Raw genomic sequence first — 23510 nt, forward strand, 5'->3', positions numbered from 1 at the left:
TTTTTCTAACTGATTGCATGACAAATGGCAGAAATGTCATAGGGTAGAAATGAGAGGTCGTCTGGGTGTTTGGAGAACTATTTAAGCTCCCAGCCTCCATTTCTACATCTCTAATAATATAACAACAAAAGCCTAGTGTCTAGGTACAGTGGCTCACACCTATAATCCCAGCACTCTGGAAGGCCAAGGCAGGAGAATGACTTGAGGCCAGGAGTTTGATACCAGCCAGGCAACGTAACAAGACCCTGTGTCTACTAAAATAAAAATTAGCCATGCCTAGTGGCATGTATCTGTAGTTCTAGGATATTTTTCTTAGACCTGGCATTTTTCCCCTGGTCTGCCTCATGGGCTCTGTCCCCTGGTCTTCCCATTACACTCAGAAGGCTGAAGCAGGAGGATCTTTTGAGCCTAGGAATTCAAGATTAACACTGAGCCGTGATCATGCCACTGCACTCTACCCTTGGCAACAGAATAGACCCTGTCTCTACAAGAAAAGGAAAAACAAGCCTTATGTTTTTATGATAAAATAAATTCACAGTTTTGAGACATTCAAGTCCCATGCCTCAATGACTATGTCATTTAGCCTTAGTTTCCTTATCTGTAAAGCAGTCTGAGCAGGGATTATCTCTGTATTGCCAGGTGATCGTAGACCTTAAATGTAGGTGCTCACTTTGGCAGTACATATACTAAAATTGAAATGAGACAGAGAAGATTAGCATGGCCCCTGCACAAGGATGATGTTTTAAAAAATGTTTAAAAGAAGAAAAAAAATCAAAAGTAGATGCAGACTATTTTATAATGCATGATCTCAAAACAAAAGAAGAGTAAGATTCCATGTCACCTAGAAGAATTAGTGATCTTAAGTGGTTTTGAGTGTCTAGAGGAAGCTCATGTTTTATTGTGTCTCTTATGTGGCTGATGAGAGACTTTCTATTTTATTAATGATGGTATTGAAGCCAGATGTTAAGTAACTTGCCCAAGTTAACATAGGTAGTGTGTGACCAGCCTGGCTTTAACTCATGGCTTATTCTCCAAAGACCATGGTTTTTTGTTTGTTTGTGTATTTTAAGGTAAGAAGGTTATGACCAGGCCTTTGAGTGTTATCTGAGAAATAAGGTCAATGGTTATAAATGTGTGTATGCAGAATTTCTTAGTAGGATGGCTAACCTTAGGGCTATCAGAATTGTATTCCTACGTAAAACTACTTCAGGAAAGACAGGCTTGGGAATGACACCCTTTTCATAAGTGCAAAATAAAATACCAAACTCTAGTGACCTTGTACTATCTTCTCTCTACTCCTACCGCCACCACTCCCAACCATTTGAAAAGAGAGTCCCCCAGAGAGCTGCCATGAGGGTGGTCAGCATGGCAGCTGGGAGGGCTGATGCACCACTAACCCTGAAGACCTCTCATTTCTGCAACATGACACCCACCAATGAGCACATCTGAGAGGATGGGGATGGGTAGTGACTAGAGAGCTCTTACAGCCGGAGGACAAGACAGGATCCTGTGGCTCCTGCGGGGCCCGGGAAGGCACAAGGAGGAGGTGCCAGCTCCAGCAGCCTTTCCTCTATAGGCCCCTGAGTCTTCATAGCACAGCCCTGTCCTGTCAAGGAGCGGGTACCCTTACCTGAGGAGAAGCTCCAGGGAAGGCAGCCCTGGGCATGACCCCCAGGTAGCAGCTGCTCATGGCTAAGAGAGGGAACCCACCTTCCCAAGCTCTGGCTACACCGTTAGACCCCCAAGGCCCAGCCATTACTGCTCAGTTTGGTCATTGACAATTGTCTAGAGATTGTGCCACCAGTCCTTCCAGAGCAAGAATTACTTCTCAACTCACTGTCCAAAAAAAAAGGAGAGAGGGCTTCAATTCTAATTCCTAGATAGGTGATTAGCCATGTCATGGCATCCCCAGGAAGTGCTAATTTTTAATAGATTTCCAGAAAGGACCAGATATATCCTTCTCAAACTGTTCTCTCTTATTCTCTTCCTCTTTCTCCCCATCCCATTTCCTTCTTCCAAATCCAAACACCCAGGAGCTCAGACTGACAGAGACAGCTGTGTCCTTACGGTTGGTTGGCTAGGGCAGCCTGAGTTCTTTTGCTAGTTGGAAGACGTGGGTGAGGAGGGGGTATTGTAATCAAGCAGCAGGAGCTTCTACTCTAGAGATTTTTAGGTCCAGAGAGGACTAACCCCTGTCCCCTCCCCTCCCCTTGCCACTTACCCTCTTCTTTCCTTTTTTCTTTTTTTGAGACAGAGTCTCACTTTGTTGCCTAGGCCCAGGCTGGAGTGCAATGGCAAGATCTTGGCTCACTGCACTCTGCCTCCTGGGTTCAAGCAGTTCTCCTGTCTCAGCCTCTGGGGTAGCTGGGATTACAGGCATGTGCCATTACACCTGCCTAATTTTTGTATTTTTGGTAAAGACAGGGTTTCACCATATTGGCCAGCCTGGTCTCGAATCCCTGACCTCAAGTGATCGACCCACCTTGGCCTTCCAAAGTGCTGAGATTACAGGTGTGAGCCACTGCATCCGGCCTGACTTTTTTCTGAAGACTGCTCTGGGATTGTCCTGGCCCTGAACAGAAGGAAGATGCCCAGCAGTAACAGCACCATCATGGACCCTGGCTTAAAGCCCTCATACATTTCAGGTCTGCGTCAGTTAGTGTATATGGGGAAACTTCGAGTAGCCATAGGCGCAGGTATCTGTGTGTCTAAAGAGGCAGCAGTGCTTTTTTTTTTTTTTTAATTTTAATTTTCATTAGGTGTATACTGTATCTGGCATATCTCCCCGTGTTGTCCCTGCCCACCCTCCACTCCCTCCCCATCCCCTGCTGTCTTTCCCCTACCCCCACCAACTGCCCCCAGTTTGTGATACTCCTCCCCCTGTGTCCATGTGTTCTTATTGTTCAACACTCACCTATGAGTGAGAACATGCGGTGTTTGGCTTTCTGTTCTTGTGTCAGTTTGCTGAGAATGATGGTTTCCAGATTCATCCAAGTCCCTACAAAGGACACAAACTCATCATTTTCTTATGGCTGCGTAGTATTCCGTGGTATATATGTACCATATTTTCTTTGTCCGGTTTATCATCAGTGGGTATTTGGGTTGATTCCAGGCCTTTGCTATTGTACACAGGGCTGCAGTAAACATACATGTGCATGTGTCTTTATAGGAGAACAATTTATAGTTCTTTGGGTATATAGCAGTAATGGGATTGCTGGGTCAAATGGAATTTCTTTTTCTAGGTCCTGGAGAAATCACCACACTGTCTTTCACAATGGTTGAACTAATTTAACTCTCCCACCAACTGTGTAAGAGTGTTCCTGTTTCTCCGCATCCTCTTCAGTATCTGTTGTCTCCAGATTTTTTAATGATCGCCATTCTAACCGGCATGAGATGTTATCTCAATGTGACTTTGATTTGTGCTTCTCTAATGACCAGTGATGATGAGCATTTTTTCATATGGTTGTTTGCCTCATATATGTCTTCTTTTGAAAAGTGTCTGTTGACATCCTTTACCCACTTTTGAATGGGGTTGTTTGTTTTTTTCTTGTATATCTGTTCTAGTTCTTTGTAGATTCTGGGTATTAGCTCTTTGTCAGATGTGTAGATTGCAAAAATTTTTTGCCATTCTGTTGGTTGCCAGTTCACTGTAATGATGGTTTCTTTTGCTGTACAGAAGCTCTGGAGTTTAATTAGATCCCATTTGTCTGTCTTGGCTTTTATTGCCATTGCTGTTGGTGTTTTAGTCATGAAGTCCTTGCCTATGCCTATGTCCTGGATGGTTTTGCATACGTTTTCTTCTAGTGTTTTTATAGTGTTAGGTATTATGTTTAAGTCTTTAATCCATCTGGAGTTAATTTTAGTGTAAGGTGAAAGGAAGGGGTCCAGTTTCTGTTTTCTGCACATTGCTAGCCAGTTTTCCCAACACTGTTTATTAAACATGGAGTCCTTTCCCTATTGCTTGTTTTTGTTGGGTTTGTCAAGAACTGAAGGAGATAGAGACACAAAAAGCCCTTCAAAAAAATCAATAAATCCAGGAGCTGGTTTTTTGAAAAGATCAACAAATAGACCACTAGCCAGATAAAAAAAAAAAAAAAAAATCAAATAGATGCAATAAAAAACCATAAAGGGGATATTACCACTGATCCCACAGAAATACAAACTACCATCAGAGATTACTACAAACAGCTCTATTCACATAATCCAGTAAACCAGGAAGAAATGGATAAATTCCTAGACACTTGTACTCTACCAAGACTAAACCAGGAGGAAGGTGAAACCCTGAATAGACCAATAACAAGGGCTGAAGTTGTGGCAGCAATCAGTAGCCTACCAACCGAAAAAAGCCCAGGTCCAGACGGGTTCACAGCCAAATTCTACCAGACGTACAAAGAGGAGCTAGTTCCATTCCTTCTGAAACTGTATCAAACAATACAAAAGGAGGGAATCCTTCCTAACTCATTTTATGAGACCAACATCATCGTGATACCAAAAACAGGCAGAGACTCAACTAAAAAAGAAAACTTAAGGCCAATATCCATGAGGAGCATCGATGCAAAAATCTTCAGTAAAATACTGGTAAAATAGTAGCAGTGCTTTTAATCCTGTTACAAAAGTAAAATTAAAAGTGAAAGGATACACACACACACACACACACAAAACCTTGTGACTCTTGCTGCATTTCCATTATTTACCATCGGGTGTCAGTATACCACATGGGAAGAGGGAGCTTTAAGAGCTGGGGTACTCAAGTTGGTACCTGGGGAGGGAGCTCGTCCTCCGTTTTCCTGTGGATCTCTCAGTGGGAGTCCTTCTAGGCACCTCCTCCCCCTACCCCTGCTGCCATCATTCTATCCCTGGTTTGGTCTGTCCTTGTATTCCCAGCAATTCTATACTGCAGGGTGCCTTCTGTGTTCTCTGCAGGGCATCCCTCTTTGACTCAGGCTAGCAATGGCCAGAATTCATTTACTGTGTGCCAGCTTGCACCAATCATCTGATTTACTTATCAAAACAGCTCTCTGACATGGCACAACTAGTTAGGCAGATTGACAGATCAGGAAGGGGCCTGGAGAGATGAAGGGCAGCTTCATGGGATGCATGCATGATGGACTTTACCTGGGTGGTTTCCCCAGAGGCAGAGCCACACCACTGCACGAGGTCACTCCACTCTTCAGATTGTGCCAAATCACTGGGCTCTAAGTCAGCTCACAGGACAACTTTTAGCAGTTTCTGCTACCTCATGACAAAGCCCAAAGACTGAACTTCTAATTCTTCCCAGCACATCACATTAACACAGGCAGAGGAGAGAAGGTGATTATGTAGGGAAGGCAGCCTCCTGCCTGCACCAGAGGACCCGGCCCCAAGCACACATTTCTTTGTCTTCTCCCAAATAAGTCATACTTGAAAGCTCTTTTGCCCTAGCTTTGGGAAAGCAAATAACTGGAGGGTGCTACTTTTGGGGTCAAAATCCAGCCGAGTGTGGTGGCTCATGCCTGTTATCTAAGCACTTTGGAAGGCCGAGTTGGGTGGATCACTTGAGGTCAGGAGTTCGAGACCAGCCTGACTAACATGGTGAAACCCCCCCTGCCCCCCATCTCTACTAAAAATACAAAAATTAGCTGGATGTGGTAGCACATGCCTGTAACCCCAGCTGCTTGGGAGGCTGAGGCACAAGAATCGCTTGAACCCAGGAGACAGAGGTTGCAGTGAGCTGAGGTCACACCACTGCCCGACAGCCTTGGCGACAGAGCGAGATTCTAAAACAAATCCTGCTCTACATTTAAGCCCAGGTTGAGTGGTGTTCCCTGCCCAAAACTATGTATTTAAATCCTAATCCCCAATGCCCAGAATGTGACCTTATTTGGAAATAGGGTCATTGTAGATAGAGTTAAGATGAGGTCACACTGGAGTAGGGTGATATTCTAATCCAATATGACTGGTGTCCTTATTTAAAAATGGCCATGTGAAGAGAGAAACCCTTTGTGAAGATGGGAGTGATGCGGCTGCAAGCCAAGGAATGCTGAAGGTTGCCCCCATACTGCTGGAATCTGGGAGAGCTGCAGGAAATAGATTCTCCCTCACAACCTGTGGGAGGAACTAGTCTTGCTGACACCTTGATTTTCAGACTTCCAGAACTGTGAGACAATACATTTTAGTTGTTGAAACCACCTGGCCTGTGGTACTTGGTTACAGCAGCCCACCCGAGCAAAGGAATATAGTTTCAATTCCAGTGCCTCCCCTTCAGAGCCATGGGGTCTTCCCTGCGGCCGGTCAGGACTGATGTCCCCGAGGGGCACGGGAAGACACAAGGAGCAGGTGCCAGCTCCAGGAGACCTTTCCCTGTGGGCTCCGGAGTCTCAGGGACACAGCTCTGTCGCCTCCAAGGAGAAGCTCTGGAGGAGGCAGCCCTGCGCATCCCCCTCAGGTGACAGCTTTGCAAGCCCAAGAGAGGGAGCCCACCTTCTCCAGCTCTGGCTGGGCCTAAAGACCCCAGGGTCCAGGTGCCAGTGCTTGGGGTTTGGCCTGGTCGAATATATGGAGCACTCACTCAGCGAGCCTTGAGTTTTAGGCTGTCTTGCTCAGCCTAGGAACTGTTCAAACTGGCCTTGTTTTATCTCAGCCAAGACAGATCTGCCCTACTAGTGCCCTGAAAGAGGCAGGTAGCCCAGGAGGTAACGTGGTCAAGGCTGAGAAGGGGCAGGTAAAAGGTTGAGGGAGGAAGGAAGAAAGAAGCCATCCCTTCTTGAGCAAGGTCTGAGCACCAGGAGGCAGGAGGGGGCTAGCTGGTGTTTTTCTCTCACCTGACCTTACCCATTTTGAGGGAATGTGACGGTGGCAGGGGGAGGGGTGGCGGTGCCAGGGCTTAACCCTTTCTAGAGGCACCTTGGATCCTAGTGAGGAAAGAGTGTATTGAGTATTACTGACAGGTGTTTTACATACACTTTCTCATGTCCACGCTGTAAAGCTGATTCCTCTTTCACAGACGAGAAAACGGAGGCTTGGGTTGGATAACATGACCAAAGTCCCACGGTGCGCCGGGTCTCACAGCCTTGTTCCTGCTCCGTCTGGTTCCCAAGCACCAGCTCTGAGAGCAGTACTTCTGTCTGTGGTGTTGGTTTTGACTTCGCTTGTGGTAAAGCTCAGGGGTTTAAGGTGGAGCCTCATTGGTGACCCGAGAGCAGCCAGCTGGGATCCTCTGCCAAGGGGGAGCCTGGCGCTACGTGTCCTTATCACCAAGGTCACTGCCGATTGTTATCAAAACCACCAAATGTTTTGTCCTCCTGCAACCTTCGCGATGGCCTGGGGGTCCATAATTAAGCTGCTGTTAAACAAAGGGCTGCTCGTGCTGCCCTCCCCCAACCCAGGGCCCAGCGGGGACAGCAGATACCTACTAGGCAAAAGGGAGCAGGACCGCAGCTGCCACCCAGCACATTAAATACTCTGTTTTCTTAATTCCTCCTCCCTGCTAAGTGCTGATTACCGAGTCTGCCTGGGGCCTGATCCTTCTAGCCACCTGACTTCAGCCAGTGGGGCACCCAGAGAATGGGAGCAGCTGGTGGGTCGCACTTCAGGCGGGGCAGCAGATGCAAGGCACTGATTATTCTGGGAGGGCTGCACTGAGGGGCCAGCATTTGCACTTCAAAGGGGGACGGGCCCTTGTGCCCTACTCTTGGGACCTGGGTCTATTCTGGGGAAAATCATGTTGCTTTGAGTGAGTTACCCACCCGGTCTCCACCCCCTTCTTAACAGAGGGCAGTTTAAACAACCTCTTGGAGTTCACGAGCACTCGCTAGACACTCCCCGGGACCCTCCCCCGTCTGGCAGCTCTCCTTTTGGTGGGGTTTCTTCCTATCTGGACAGAGTAGGAGGAACTAGGGCTTTAGAAAGCCCCCACCCTGTGCTTGCCTCCTTGAATCTCATTCCTCCCAGTGCCCCTTTTTATGGATCGAATTGTGTCCCACCATAAGACATACTGATGTCCTAACTCCCAGGATTTCAGAATGTGACCTTACTTGGAAATAGGGTCATTGCAGATATAATTAGTTAAGAGGAGGCACCTCCTAATCCAATAGGACTAGGATCCTTATAAGAAGAGAGACCCAGAGAGGGAAACACCACGTGAAGACAGAAACAGGGAAGAGACAGCCAGGAAGACAGACATGGAGATGGGAGCAATGTGGCTACCAGCCAAGGAACACCTGGGACCACCAGAAGCTGGAAGAGGCGAGGAGGACATCTCCCTGGAGCCTTCTACGTAGCCCTGGACCAAACACCTCGATCTTGGACTTTCAGCCTCTGGAAGTGGGAGAGAATTAATTTCTTTGTTTTAAGCCACGTGCTCTGTGTGATTCATTATGGCAGCCCTAGGAAACTGACAGATCCCTGAACTTTATGGCAAAGCGTCACAAGGATCTCGCTGTAGCATGATCCCACCCTGAAGCATGGCTGGGGTAACTAGCCCTAGGGCTCCCACCCCTCACCCACTCCCCATTTCCCTCCTCTGCCCCCCACCTTGTAATTAGGCCCTGAAGTGATTAAGGAGTGACCAGCACCCTGAGACCCCATCCTGAAATGGACAGATTGGACTAGACCCAAAGACCACCTCTTCTCTCCCCACAGGGCAGGAGTTGCTGGCTCCCCTTCTTCTCAGGGCCTCTGAGGAAGGCCTGGGCACCCCAGGCCTTACCCCAAAGCAGGGACACCCCACCTCGTGTTAAGCCTGCTCCCTTCACCCCTCACCCCCAGGGTGCTGGGGGTCTTCATGGCCTCATGTGCCTCACTGGGCTGTGGCAGGAAAAGCCCTCAGCTCTCCGGGCGCCCCCTCCTCCATCCCTGCAGTCTTTTCTCTCTTCTCTCAGTAGAGTACAACAGCCTGGAAACAGCCATTTTTCTGTCATTTACTGCCTAGAATGGCCTTGCCAGGCAGCCCAAGTCCTCTCCGGATCACCCGTGACTCTTGTGTAGGAGGAGCCGGGCCCCTGGAATTCAAGGGGTTTGCTCAAGGCCATTTAGGAGACCTGGCCATGGGCCCCTGGGAAGTCTGACTCCCTGTCCAGAGCCCTTCCTGCCTTTGTCCTGAGCACCTGCCTGGGCCAAATGGGTGCTGGGCTGGCTTCTGGGGCCGATGCATTGAAGGGGAAGATGGGGCCACCTGTCAAGGGTCACCAACAGCTGAGCTGGCTCTCAGTAATACTGAGTCTGGCTCTTGGGCAACCCACGGAACAACCATAAGCAGCCACCTCCATCCTCAGCCCTCCTCCCTCACCAGCCCAGATTCTTGCTGAACGCCGAGGCATATCGGAGGCATTCAGCCGAGGTTCCTCCCCCTGAGAGTTTTCTTCCTGGTGGTGAGTGTCCACAAACACCTACACAGTTGGCTGTGGGGCAGGGGGAGGTGTGTGAATATGGCCCATAATGCAGCTTGGCCCAGGGCATGTGGTGTGGTCTTGATGCCATCTGTGGAGGGCTTGGGATGTGGGCATGGGTGAGAGACCCTGCCCCATCCATTAGGCTTTGGTTTGTGGGGCAGGGTTCAGAGGTGGGGGACGGCAATGATGAGTGCAAAGAAGAGGGGAGAGAAAGGAGGGTATGGGGGGACCTGGGGGTAGCCCGGATTCCCCTCCTGGATGAGGCTTTCATTCGCCAACTGTCGAGAGTACAGAGCTGTGTCCCTCTTTGAGGCTTGCCCTCAGCTCGAGGTAGCTTCCTGGCCCAGGCGCACGCTAACCCCTTTTATAATATAGCTGTGCCCTTTGGGAATCTATAAAGTAGGAAAATACCCCATCAAGCTAAGATATTGTAAGACAGCAGCAGGAAATTGGGCTCAGGAAGCAGGGGGAGGCAGGAGGTAACCGGATTGGGTGGGGGGAGCAGGACTTTGAGTGGGGGACTTGCCTTTGGTTTTCTGCAGCGTGAGTCTTGGAGGATGCCAGCTCTCCCTGGAGCTGGCCCGTTGGCACGGCTGTGTCCTCTCCCACTTTCTAAGTATAGTCTTGGAGGCCCAGCCAGATGAAAGCTGGAGCCAGAATTTCCCTGGAAAGCATTTGCTTCACAGAGGAGGGGCCTGGAAAGCTGGTGAGGGAGGCAGGTGAGGTTGACAGTGGGCAGTGGTGCTCAGGCCATTTCTCTCCCCTTTCTGAGGGGCGGGCGGGTCCCAGGCAACCCTCCTGCTCCAGCGTGGCAGCAATCCAGGTGGGCAGAGCAGGCCGAGCACCTTCCGGCTCAGATGGGTATATTTCAGAGGCCAGAAGAAATGGTGGCCTGGGAGAGCTGGCCACTCTGATGCATAGTGTAGGAGGACAGTGAGGCTACTCTTATCATCAGTGTGACTTTTGTCTACTGCTGTAGCAAGGCTGAGAGGAGGAGGCAGCCTGGCAGCAGACCAAGAGCTCATGCCTTGGCCATAGTCAGGCCCAGTGCTGCGACCATCCGCTGTGCACAGCTTCTTCAGGTACAGAACGCAGGGCTGCTGTGAGGGTTAAATGCAAGTGACAGGGTTAAGAAGTCAGCCAGCACCCAGACCAGCCAATGTCATGGGTGCCAGGGAGCTTCCTTTCTATGTGGTATGGATAGTACCCACCACTGTCAGCCTGCTTTGCTGAGCCCCTGGAGTCTGTGCCTGGAAGAGCCATTTAAGCAAAGGGAACCCTGGACCTTGAAACCCGCAGGCTATGTGTTCCTGGCCCCCGCAACCCAAGGGAGGACCATCAGAGTGACAGGCAGTGGCAGGCAAATCGTCCTGTTATTTTTGGTGTAAGAAATTTAATTTGCTTCCCATGTGACTGATTACAACTGCTGTCGTGAGCTTACTTGACTCTCAGCTATAATTGAGGCAGTCAGGAGCAAGGGGCAGAGGAGAACACAGTGGGGTGGTTGCTGTGTGTGCGTGTGTGTGCATATGTGTATGCTCAGGCTGACACTATGTGGCAGACCTGAAAGAGGAGGGAGAGACAAAGAGGGACCATAGGTGGTGAATAAGGATTCTAACCAGCTCTCTTTCAGCCAGGGGTTTTGGTCAGTGTCACAGTTACAGGCTGGCCCAGCCCAGCCCAGCTCCAACGCATCCCCTGCAAATACCTCCTTGTTCCTTTCTTTCTTCAGCTGCACCCTCTGTCCCAGAGGCTTTACCCCCTTAAGCGAGCTTTCTGGAGTTGAAACCTGGAGAGAAAAGGTTGGAGGGAGCTGGGGAGACAGAATATCACAATAAGATCAGTTGTTTCCCACAGGATAGAGCTTCACCAGGCCAAGGGAGCCTGGGGCACAACTGTAGCTCATCATGGCTTGAAGCAGGGACATTTTGTTAACAAATACTAATAAATACCATGTCACTAAGTTGTGGCAGTCGTAATAAACAGTAGCAATACTTGAACTTTTATTGAGTATTATATATAATTGTCAAAGCAACCCTCTGAAGCTTACTTATGTTTTGAGACAGGGTCTTCCTCTATTGCCAAGGCTGGCATGCAGTGGCGCCATCACAGCTCGATGCAGCATCAAGCTCCCAGGCTCCAGTGATTCTCCCACCCAGCCTCCTGGCACTACAGGTGCGCACCACTTTGTCTGGCTAATTTTTGTATTCTTTCTAGAGACAGGGTCTCCCTATGTTTCCCAGGCTGGCCTCCAGCTCCTGGTCTCAAGCAATCTTCCTGCCTCAGCCTCCCAAAGTGCTGCGATTACAGGTGCGAACCACCACGCGTGGCGTAAGTAACTTTTTTAATGTCACACACTCAGCAGCAGAGGAGTTTGGGCATGAATGTGGCCAACTGATTCTCCAGATGAAGCATTTAACCTCTGAACCTGCTGCCTCTCTTGGAAGGTCTCAAGTAGAACACGGGACTGGGCAGCAGAGTGGGGTCTTTTCATAAAGACTGTGATGGGCAAGAGGAATCCCTCTTTGTTGACGGAGCTAATGGTGATGATACATGTGGTGCTTTAGGGAATGTGCTCTGGCCACTCCCAACAGATTCAGGTTTGCAGAGGTGGGTTAGACTTGATGCTGGGGTCAGTGAGGAAGCCACTGAAGGTCATGAGCAAGGCCAAGTTATGATGCCAGCAACACTGGAGGTATAAACCTGTGTGTTGTGTGTGAATGGATTTCATGGGCCAGAGTGGGGGCAGAGAAACTCGCAGGGCTATGAGAGCTGTCAAGGACACCGGGTCTTTTGTCAACTAGCCATGTGACCTTGAGGAAGCCCTCTTGTCTTTCTAGGTCTCCCTTTTGCACTTTTATAAAATAGAGGTGGTTAGAATTAGATGTCTAAGGTCTAAGATGTCTGAGACGTTTTACAATCCTTTTGATGACCTCAGATGGGCCAATGGATGTAGAAAGAAAAGAGGGTGGTGGGGAGGGCGGTAAGGAGCAGCTAGAGCCTGCCGGATCTAGGATCTGATTGGACAGAAAGGATGATGGAGAGGCAGGAGTCAACAAGGGCTCCAAACTGCAGTGAGAGACGGTAGGATAGAGACAGCATGGGGAAAGCCTGGATTGTACAGAAGGCAGAATAAACTTGCGCTTAGAGCCCCAGTAAACACACCCCTCCCACCAAAACAAAGCAACAATAAAAATATACAGTTAAGTTGGCTGGGCATGGTGGCTCATGCCTGTAATCCTAGCACTTTGGGAGGCCAAGGCAGGAGAATTGTTTGAGGCCAGGAGCTTGAGACCAACCTGGGCAACATAGTGAGATCTCATCTCTATAAAAAAAAAGTAAAAAATTAGCTGGGTGTAGTGGCTAGTAGCTACTCGGGAGGCTGAGGCCAGAGGATCACCTGAGTCCAAGAGTTGGAGGCTGCAGTGAGCTATGATTGTACCAGTACACTCCAACCTTGGTGACAGAGAGGCTGTCTCTAAAATATATGTGTGGATAAGTTAATTAAAGCTGAACATTTTTTTAATTAAGTTACCTAGAAAGAAACCATTTTAATTTCAGCATCTGTATAAGAATTGTGCCATTTCACAAAATTTTCTTTAATTTCTTGTGTGAAAAGAACAGTGTTTAATGCTTAAGGCTTTTCAAAGGTCTTTACTGAGAAGTGGTAGGAGGGGTTTGTTTTAGATAGAGAGAAAGGTAGAGTTGTCCAGGGGGTGGGGAGCAAGAAAAGCTGAGGTTAGGGAAGAAAAGCTGCAAGTGCCCTGGTAAGATAAAAAGGTGTCTGCCGAGGGCTGGGCATAGTGGCTCACACCTGTAATCCCAGCACTTAGGAGGCTGAGGTGGGCAGATCACTTGAGCTCAGGAGTTTGAGACCAGCCGGGGCAACATAGCAAGACCCCATTTCTATAAAAAATCCAAAAATTAGCTAGGCATGGTGGTGTGTACCTATAGTCCCAGCTACTCAGGAGGCTGAGGCAGAAGATTGCTTGAGCCCAGGAGGTGGAGGCTGCAGTGAGCTGCTTCAGCTTGCATTACAGTGAGACCCTGTCTTGAGTGCATGCACACACACACACACACACACACACACACACACACCCCTACTGAGACTCCCAAAGAAGAGATTTCGTTTTCTTTTTTCTGTTTTCTTTTTTTTTTTTTTTTTTTTTTAGGAGTGCAGTGGGACCATCTCAGCTCACTGCAACCTCTACCTCCCAGATTCAAGAGATTTTGTCTGCCTCAGCTTCCCGAGTAGCTGGGACTACAGGTGCCCACCACCATGCCTGGCTAATTTTTTATATTTTTAGTAGAGATGGGCTTTCACCATATTGGCTAGGCTAGTCTTGAACACTTGACCTAATGATCTGCCTTCCTTGGCCTCCCAAAGTGCTGGGATTACAGGCATGAGCCACTGCACCCAGCCAAGAAGAGATTTCTGAGAGAAGGAATTTGTCATGGGGAGTGGGGAATCCAAGTTAGAAAAGAATAGTGGCTGGCATGGGCTATCAAGATAGTGATACCAGGTGATGTTTGTGGTTCTCCAACTTATCTTTCACTGTACCAGTTTCCATAGCTCACTCAATCCACCCCAGTTAGAGCACCTCCAGTTTATCCATAGATAGCTTATATCACCCTGTTTATTTTCTTTATAGAACTTATGACAATAGAAAATTGTCTATTTGTTTTCTTCCAAAGTGTAAACTTTACCAGGAGAAGGAACCTTGACTGCTTTGTTCACCTCCATATTTCTTTTCTTTTTTTTTGAGATGGAGCTTTGCTCTTGTTGCCCAGGCTGGAGTGCAATGGCCGATCTCAGTTCACTGCAACCTCTGCTTCCTGGGTTCAAGTGATTTTCCTGCCTCAGCCTCCTGAGTAGCTGGAATTATAGGCATGTGCCACCACACCTGCCTAGTTTTGTATTTTTAGTAGAGACAGGGCTTCTCTGTGTTGGTCAAGCTGGTTTCGAACTCCCAACCTCAGATGAAGTGCTGGGATTGCAGGCATGAGCCACTGTGCCCAGCCTCACCTCTGTATTTCTGGCATCTAGAACAGGACTAGCAAAAAGTAGGAGCTCAATAAATATTTATTGAAGGAATACATGCATGCATGAAATTGTGATATTTCAGGCCTTGTGGCACCTGGGTTGGGGAGATATTTGAGGACAGCATGACCTTCCTTAAATAACTCAGAAAACACCTGCTGCCGTGGATGCTCTGGGATGATCACCGACTGTCTCCCTTCTCACAGGCTCTGTTGTGCAGTGAGTCCGTCTGGGGCTCGATAAAAATATTCTGAGATTGTGCATTGCATGTGGTGGAGGCTAAGGATTGAGCTGCTTGTTGTCAAGGAAGGAGGAGCCTCTCTCTGTCCCTCTTTCCCTTTCTCCTTGTTTCTTGTCTCTCTCTCTCTCCTTTCCCTTTTGTTCTATTATTTTTCCTGAAGAAATAAGCAGAGAGCTGATTAGGCAGGGGGTGGGGTGCGGGGTGGGGGGTGACTCATGCCGGTAATCCCAGCACTTTTGGCGGCTGACGTGGGAGTATTGAGGCCAGGAGTTTGAGACCAGCCTGGACAATATAGTGAGATCCTGTCTCTACAACAAAACAAGATAAAAAATAAAACAATAAGCATGTTTGGGAGGCTCCAGGAAGGCTGTTTCCTAGGCAGGGCTCTGGAGGAAATGGGGTCAGGAAAGCTCTGGTTTCCCCACTCTTTTGCCCCCTTGCCTCGCCGCTCCTCTTCCAGCTGGAACAGTCTTTCCCATGGCTCTGTGGTTTCCCTCCCTTCCTTCCTTCCTCCCTCTCCCTCTCCCTGTCCCTTTCCCCTCCTTCTCCCTCTTCTTCCTCTCTCTTGTTTTCTTCACTCTCACTCTGTTGCCCAGGCTGGAGTGCAGTGCTGTGATCTCAGCTCACTGCAACTTCCACCTCCCAGGTTCAAGCAGTTCTTCTGCCTCAGCCTCCCAAGTAGCTGAGATGACAGGCACCCACCACCACACCCAGCTAATTTTCGTATTTTTACCAGAGACTGGGTTTTGCCATGTTGGCCAGGCTGGTCTCGAACTCCTGACCTCAAGTGGATCCGTCCACCTTGGCATCGCAAAGTGCTGGGATTACAGGCGTGAGCCACTGTGCCCCAGGCAGCCTGGTGCTTTCCTAGGGGTACTTTTTTATGTTTTTCTGAGCCCTTTGGATGGAGAGAGGCTTGTCAGGTGGCAAGCAAAAGGGCGTGCTCATTGGCGTTTTGGTGATGTATTTTAGGCCCTGTAATAGATCCCCCTAACTTTAATGCTTAAACACGGTCATTTACTGTGCTTAGGGATCTGAGGGGCAGGATTGTGGCAGGGCAGAGTGGGGAACACTCTGCTCCCCATGGGGTCAGCTGGGTCCTGGGTAGTCACTCCGCTGTGCTCAGCTGCACACAGGACCTAGCTGAGACTCTGGGACAAGTGGCCCTTCCTGCCCTACGTGGTGTTTCCAGCAAGATGGGAGGGTGGGCTTCTTATATGGCAGCTCAGGGCTTTCGAGAATATAAAAGCAGAAGCTGGCCAGGCATGGGGGTTCATGCCTGCCATCCCAGCTCTTTGGGAGGCCAAGTCAGGAGTATCACTTGAGGCACGGAGTTCAAGACCAGCCTGGGCAACATAGTGAGACCCCTCCCCATCTCCACAAAAAATTAAAAAATCAGCCAGGCATGGTGGTACATGCTTGTGGTTCTAGCTACTTAGGAAGCTGAGGCAGGAGGACTGCTTAAGCCCACAAGGTCAAGGCCTCAGTGAGCCACAGTCGCACCACTGCACTCCGGCCTGGGTGGTGAGTGAGACGATGTCTCAAATAATAAAAGTAGAAGCTGCTAAGCCTTCTAGGTTTTGGCTGAAACTAGCAGAGCCTCACTCCTGCTATATCCCGTTAGTTACAGTGAGTCTCTAGGCCTGCTCCAATTAAAGAGGAAGGGCTGACCCAAGAGTGTGATTAGTGAGAGGAATGTTTTAGTGAGGTCACCAGCCTGGGCCAGGTCTAGGAGGAAGACAGGGAAGAGTTACCCCAGGTCTGACATGACCTCTTTGTCCCAAAGCGAGGGGATGTTAGTCAGAATTTGGCACAGTGGCTCATGCCTGTAATCCTAGCACTTTGGGAGGCTGAGGTGGGTGGATCACCTGAGGTCAGGAGTTTGAGACCAGCCTGACCAACATGGAGAAACCCTGTCTCTACTAAAAAAAAATACAAAATTAGCTGGGCATGGTTGGCGCATGCCTGTAATCCCAGCTACTCAGGAGGCTGAGGCAGGAGAATCACTTGAACCCAGGAGGCGGAGGTTGCAGTGAGCCGAGATCGTGCCATTGTACTCCAGCCTGGACAACAAAAACGAAACTCTGTCTCATTAAAAAAAAAAAAAAAAAAAAAAGAATTTGGCTGCTGTCCTGGCTCAGTGACTTTAGCTTCATTTGGGGTCCCTGCACCCTGGCCCTCCTGCATCTCCAACCCCTGGTGCTGCTCTTGTCCCATCAGGGGCGGGCAGGGAGCTGTGAGAACACCTGCCCCGGAGACATGCTTCTGGTCTTTTCCTCCCTCCCACTCCCCTTACGTCCCACGCTCACCCCAGGTCCTCTCCTGCCTGCCACCTCCCCAGATCCCCCAAGCCCACACTAACCTTCTGCCCCTCAGAGGCCTTGTCATCGGCTCCTTAGGTTCTGCCCTAGGCTGCCTTGTGCTTTCAGTTGCCTCATAACACGTCCCTTCTGTCTCCCACCACCTGAGCAGCAGGCCCAGAGCCCGGGATGGTAGGGAAGGTAGTCAGGGGGTACCAGGCAGGCTGGGACCAAGAAGGCTGGACAGATGGCCACAGTGGTGACTATGACTGCCCCGCCAGGGGGCCCTGGGGCAGTGGCAACTGTAGCCATCCTGGTCTTTTGCCAAGAGGCCATATGCGGTAGACCCAGGAGTTGGCTGTTGAGGTGAGAAGCCGGCGGGGCAGGCGGTTTGGGTGGGGAGCAGCTCTCTTTTGGAGGACATACTCTGACTCTACAGGGGCACACTCTTTTCCTCTATTTCACAGATGAGGTCCCGGGGTAGGTGATAGGGGCAGGGGCCAGCTAAAGCATCTGACCCCTCGGCCCCTTTTTTCCACTGCCCTGTGTCACCTCCCTCATCCCCTCACTGGGGGAAGGGATGTCATCTTTCCCATTCCAAGGTGGGAGTGCCCAGGGAGCTGCCAAGCCTCAGCAAGGAGAGCAGAGGGCTCCAGAGGGCGTGAGAATTGGCATTCTTTATTCATAAATAAAAACATAAAATTGCCACAAATAGTTTACATGGCCAAAAAGTGACATCAGAAAGAAAATGAAGCTGTCGAAAGCAAACCAAATCAAACCAGAAACCACAAAGAGAAAAATAACTATGTACATCTTCTTCCAAATGCTGGTCCGTCCCAGCCTGCCCCTGTTGGGGGATCCAGCTCTGCCTGCAGGCGAAGCGTGAAGTCCACCTGCGCAGGAGGTGGGTAAGGAGTCCCGCTGGCTCAGGGGTTCAGCCTCTGTCATAGCAGCATCCACTGCATGATGACTTGGGTCTGCAGGGAAACCCCTCTTCCAAAGCTGCTGCTTCTACAGCCTGGCCTGGCTTCGTTTCAGGGAACTGTTTCACCTGAGAGATGGCCCAGGCTCGGGCCAGGCACAGGAGGCTGAGCACATGCCTCTCTGGAGAGAGATACCCCCATACCCCAGTCCCATCTGAGCTCAGTGCTATAGGGGCTGTGTGTGCCTGGCAGGAGTTCACCAGGAGACCTAGGAGGGAACCCCGGGAGAGTCCAGACATTCCAAGGCCCAGAGGCAGAGTGCAATCCTTGGTGAGGTGGTGTGGCGTGATGTTCTCTCTTGCAGACGTCCTTTGGGGCCACAGCAGGTTCGTTCGACCGCGTGGGCCAGCGTGCCAGTAGGTGTGCCCAGAAGAAAGGGCAGGAAGCCCACCCTGTCTGGGGCCTGGGGCCAGGCTCCATGCTTGGAGGCCTCTGCTGTCCAGAGCCTCTTTCCAGAGAGGCGGAATCTGGTATGGTCCAAGAAGAGCGAGGGCGCTTTTGGACAGGACAGGAAAGAAAACCCACAGGAAGGTGAGGTTGGTAAGTCACAGGACACTTGCATTCTAGTGCCACCATGGGCCACTCTGGGGCCTGGGCTGGTGGCAGCCTGGGAAAGACATCTGCCACATCAGACACTGAACAAGGCCTGGTGGGGACATGTCTGGGCTGCCCTGGGACAGGGCCATGGAGATATGGAGAAGGCTGTGCTCCTGTATATGGACGGCACCAGCACACCACAGTGGAGCACAGCCTCATGTCTCAGGGCCTGTCCCTGGGGGTGGCAGCCACTACTTCTCCAGCAGCATCGGAGGGCAGAGTGCTGGACTCTGGCTGCTCTTTCTTGGTGTAGGGGGTCTCCAGCCTGGGGATGGGGAGCCAGCCTTTCCTCTCTTTCCGTGGGGCAGTCTCACCAGGAGGAAAAACTCAAACAAGGTACAGCCTGGTGGAAAATAAAGGAACTGAGGGCTGGGGAGCGGGGGAGGGCGCAAGGAATGGGACATCTTTGACTCGGGTCTGAACTGTGCCCAATGGAGGGTTCCGCCCTCAGGCAGCAAGGGACTTTTGGCTTGTAGATTCCAGGTTTAAACCTAGGCTGTGACTAAGAGCAATGGCTTGAAATTCCAGAAAACCTCCTCTGTCATTTGAGGATGGCAGGATGGGCATTGTTTAACCCCAGGGGCAGGAAGACAGAGCCAGCCACAGAAAAGGTGACTCTGCCCACATCCTACACTCAGGGAAGGGCTGGGACCCAGGAGGGCGGGTGGCAAGGAAGGAAGCATCTTCCCACCCCCACCTTGGGGTCTCTAAGGGCCAGTGGTGGGCGAGGCTGACATGGGAACTGGCCTTGGACTCTCGAGTTCCCAGAGGCTCCCCTCCTCAGCAGGCAGCAGGCGCAGGCATGTGGGAAGGGCTGCCGTCCTGAGAACAGCAGCTGTGGCTACAGTCAAAAATAGAACATGGAACAGCCTGCTAGGCCTGGCTTGCTTCTGAAAAGACAGGAAAGAAAAAACGAAGAAAGAAAGAAAAAAAAAAAAGAAAAATCTGGCCAGGCACAATGGCTCACATCTGCAGTCTCAGCACTTTGGGAGGCCAAGGCAGGTGGACTGCTTGAGGCCAGAAGTTCAAGACCACCTTGGGCAAAACAAGACTCCATACCTACAAAAAAAAAAGAAAAAAAGAAAAGTTAGCCAGGCATGGTGGCATGCACCTGTAGTCCAGCTAGCTGGAGGGCTGAGTCAGGAGGATTGCTTGAGCCCAGGAGTATGAGGCTGCAGTGAGTTATGATCATGCCACTGCACTGCAGCCTAGGGGACAGAGCAAGACCCCGTCTCCTAAAAACAAAAATAAAATCCCTGAATCAAACAGCAGAGAGACTCCACCTTTTCTCCCTCTCTACCACCACCTCCAGCTCTGCATATCTGCAGAGAAACCCTAGACTCCCTGGGGCACTGCCCAAGCTCCTGAGAAAGGGAGCTGCTTTCTGGATCCTTTAGTCTGGGACAAATGGGGGCCTTGAGGTGGAGGAGGGATGGCTGGTGGCCAGGCTATCCACACTGTCGTGTATATGCCTCTTTTTCTTCCTGCTTGGGGCTCTGGCTTCCTGGCATTGTGAGGACCCGTCCTGACCTATAGAAACCCAGAACTCAGACCTGAAGTGGTAAGGGGAGAGATGTGCCACCAAACCTGGCCGTAGGCAGAGGAGGAAAATGCCCCGATCACATATGTGCCATGTTAGATCTCTTCTGGATCAAGCAAAAGCTCAATTCTGGGGAAGGAAAAACGTTCCAGAGTAGCCACCAGCCAACCTGAACTAGGTAGGGCCTCCCTGCCAGATGGGAAGGCTTGCCGAGGATAGCTGGGAAGCCACACCCTCTGGTTCAAGGTGGCTTCAACCTTCCATTCCCAGCACCCAGCCCAAGGCTTTAGGGTCTATGGCTTGAAGAGTGGCCACTGAGATCAAAGGCTACCAGCTGTCCAGAAGCTGCTCAGTTTTCATTGGTGGAACCAGCAGACAGGGGCTGGGCCCCAGGGACTGGCCATCACCCGCCCCTGGCTTCTCTCTCTGCCCTCCTCAGGCTGTGGCAGGGCTCCACACTGCCAGACTGCCTGGCTCTCCCCTCCTTCCTGTGGCTTGCCAGGGCTGGGACAGCCCTGAGGTTTCAAAGCTAGCTCCCCCACAACTCACTCCAACCCTACATCTCTGCGGCCAGAGGAAAATAGCTCAGGTTGTGATGGGGCCAGATTCCAAGGCTTCTGGTCATATATGGCTTCCTTCTGTTTCCAAGACATTCCAGTGTGTCCAGGAGGAAAAAGAGGTTGGGTTGAGAAGCGGAGGGGAGCCTCTGTACTTGGTGTGGCCACCTTCCCTGGAGGAGGGGGAGAGGATATCTCTATTTTGAACAAAGGCCAAAGTTTATTAGAGAGCCCTAAACCAAAGCAGAGAGACCCCCTGGACCCATTTCCTGGGAAAGCCAGGGGAGGGAGGGCCTGAGGTCGGGTGGGCTGCAGGGCAGGTGAGCACTGGGACATCAGAGAGGGAAGGAAAGGCCATCCTGTCCACCCCTTGGGGCTCCTGGGTCTGTGTCCCAGGGAGTGGCGTCTCTCCGAGGAGTCTGAGTTGCTGAGCAGTGGGGATGCTCAGGAGAGCCCCGCCTCGCAGTGCCAGGTCCCCAGGGCTCGCCTTCCCAGACAGCTCCTCAGATCTCGGTGGCTATGATGTCCTCATAGGGGATGTCAGCCCCTTCCAGCCCCTCCAAGGGCTCCCCGGCGCTGTCCCCACGGGCCAGCTGCTGCAGGGCCTTCTCCAGGCGCTGGTTCCGCTGGTACATGGCCACATAGCTCTGCTGCAACTGCTTCTGGTACTGGATCACCTTCTCCTTCTCCTCCTTCCACACCAGCCGCTCGTGCTGGAAGCCCGAGGACATCTGGTCGTGACCTTGCCGCTCCTCCCGCAGCTCGGCCCGCAGCCGCTCCAGCTCCCGCTGCAGGGCCGGCACGTCCTCAGGGAAGGTGGGCGGCACAATCTCGCGGGCCAGGGCAGCCTGGGCCCGCAGCTCCTGCAGCTCCTGCTCCAGCAGGTTCACCTTCTCCCGCAGCAGCTCCGCCTCATTCTTCTTGCGCTGCAGCTCATTCTCACAGACCTCTAGCTCCAGGCCCTTGGTACGCAGGGCGCCCTCCAGGTCCTGGGTCCTCAGCTCCAGGCCCTCCAGCTTGCCCCGTGTGTCCTTCAGCTGCGCCTTGAGACCCAGGATCTCACTGGTCTTGGCGTTCACCTCTGTCTGGGATTCCTTCAGCTGCTGCTTCAGGAGGGAGATCTCACCTGACTTCTGGCATACCTGCCAAGGGTGGGGTGGAGACAGAGTGCCAAGAGGTGAGTGTCCTTATCCAGGGAAGTGACAGTTCAGCTGCCTAAAATAAACAAGCCACTCCGGATGCGGTGGCCTGGTGTCAGGCTTCTAGCCTTCTTTGTCCAGTCTGAAACTAAGCTGGCATTGCTGTGACCTTTTCCCCAGGTTATGGAGCCAAGCTATATAGTAAAATGATAAATAATAATAATCATGTATAATGACACACAGTCTATTATTATTTGAGATGGAGTCTCGCTTTGTCGCCCAGGCTGGAGTGCACTGGCATGATCTTGGCTCCCTGCAACCTCCGCCTCCCAGGTTCAAGCCATTCTCCTGCCTAAGCCTCCCAAGTAGCTGGGATTACAGGCCCTGGCCCCCTCAATGCCCAGCTAATTTTTGTATTTTTAGTATGAGACAGTGTTTCATCATGTTGGCCAGGCTGGTCTCGAACTCCTAACCTCAAGTGATCTGCCTGCCTTGGCCTTCCAAAGTGTTGGGATTACAGGTGTGAGCCACCACTCCTGGCCACATATAAGCATATTATTATAAACATACTTTCACTAATAATGTATAGTGTTATTAAGTGCTAAGCCCCACATTTTCTCATCTATTCCTTACAACCCAATGAAGTAGGTACTATTACATCAGTGAAACTGAGGCATGGAGAGGCTATGATAGTAAAGAGCTGAAGTGACCAGCCTGAGGGCCAAAACACACACACACACACACACACACACACACACACACACACACACACAAAGTGTGAAAGCAAGGATTTGGGCTGGGCATGGTGGTTTATGCCTATAATCTCAGCACTTTGGGAGGCTGAGGTGGGTGGATCATCTAAGGTCAGGAGTTTGAAACCAGCCTGGCCAACATGGTGAAACCCCGTCTCTACTAAAAATACAAAAATTAGCCAGGCGTGGTGGTATGTGCCCGTAATCCCAGCTACTAGAGGGGCTGAGGCAGGAGGATCGCTTGAACCTGGGAGGCAGAGGTCACAGTGAGTCGAGATTGTACCATTGCACTCCAGTCTGGTCAACAGAGTGAGACTCTGTCTAAAAAAAGAAAAAAAGAGCAAGGGTTTGATCCTAATAGTCTAATCACTATGCCTCATTACCACCATAGCTAATGTATTTAGAATCACCTGGACCATAAGAGGTCAGGCTGAGGTTCAAAGCCAGGCCCACACCTCAGCCACAACTATGTCACTCCCTTCATGAAATGAATACAGGGTTGGCCTTGGAATGAAATTATTGATCCTAACCAGGCATCCTGGGTAGGGTGGAATTTTCTCTAGGACTGTGCAGTGTTTCACTGAGGGCAAGGGGAATTTTCTACTGTGAAAGGAAATACTAAGGTGGCTTCCAAGCTTGTTCCAAGAATCCATTCTGTCAAGCCACATGCTCTGGCCTTCATTTACCTTTAAGATGCAACCAGCCCGGCTTTGGTCTCCCAGTGAGCCACCATGACCCCAATGGCCAAGATTCAGAGACACAGTGGCTTCGGCTTTCATCATTGCTCTTGATGGGGGATAGGAATGGAAATAGAGAAGGAAGGCAAGAGCGGAAGACAGTGATTCCCCATTTGGCAGATGTGGACTGGGCTCTGCATCCACGCCAGCACGGTGCTCATCACTGGGTACGGCAGTGAATATTCGATGTAGCCTTTACCCCAGTAGAGAGGAAAGAGGAGGGCTGGGTGCATGCAGGGGTGAGGTTGGAGGGTG

General features: G+C 50.8%; 1 protein-coding gene and 1 non-coding gene across 2 annotated transcripts in view; one reads left to right on the forward strand and one right to left on the reverse strand.

Moving 5' to 3' along the window:
- The first annotated feature begins 662 nt into the window (after positions 1–662).
- On the forward strand, positions 663–769 carry LOC120360644 (U6 spliceosomal RNA). The gene has a single exon (XR_005577095.1). It is a non-coding gene; the product is annotated as a U6 spliceosomal RNA (small nuclear RNA).
- A 16843-nt stretch (positions 770–17612) lies between these two features.
- LZTS1 (leucine zipper tumor suppressor 1) overlaps positions 17613–23510 on the reverse strand; it is a 60839-nt gene continuing 54941 nt past the window's right edge. Inside the window, exon 4 of the mRNA XM_003935589.4 lies at positions 17613–21769. Coding sequence (XP_003935638.1) covers positions 21131–21769 — 639 coding nt within the window. The 3' untranslated portion in view covers positions 17613–21130. The remainder of the gene's footprint in view (positions 21770–23510) is intronic.

This window comes from Saimiri boliviensis, chromosome 13 (genome assembly GCF_048565385.1).
Source record: "Saimiri boliviensis isolate mSaiBol1 chromosome 13, mSaiBol1.pri, whole genome shotgun sequence".
Classification (NCBI taxonomy): domain Eukaryota; kingdom Metazoa; phylum Chordata; class Mammalia; order Primates; family Cebidae; genus Saimiri; species Saimiri boliviensis.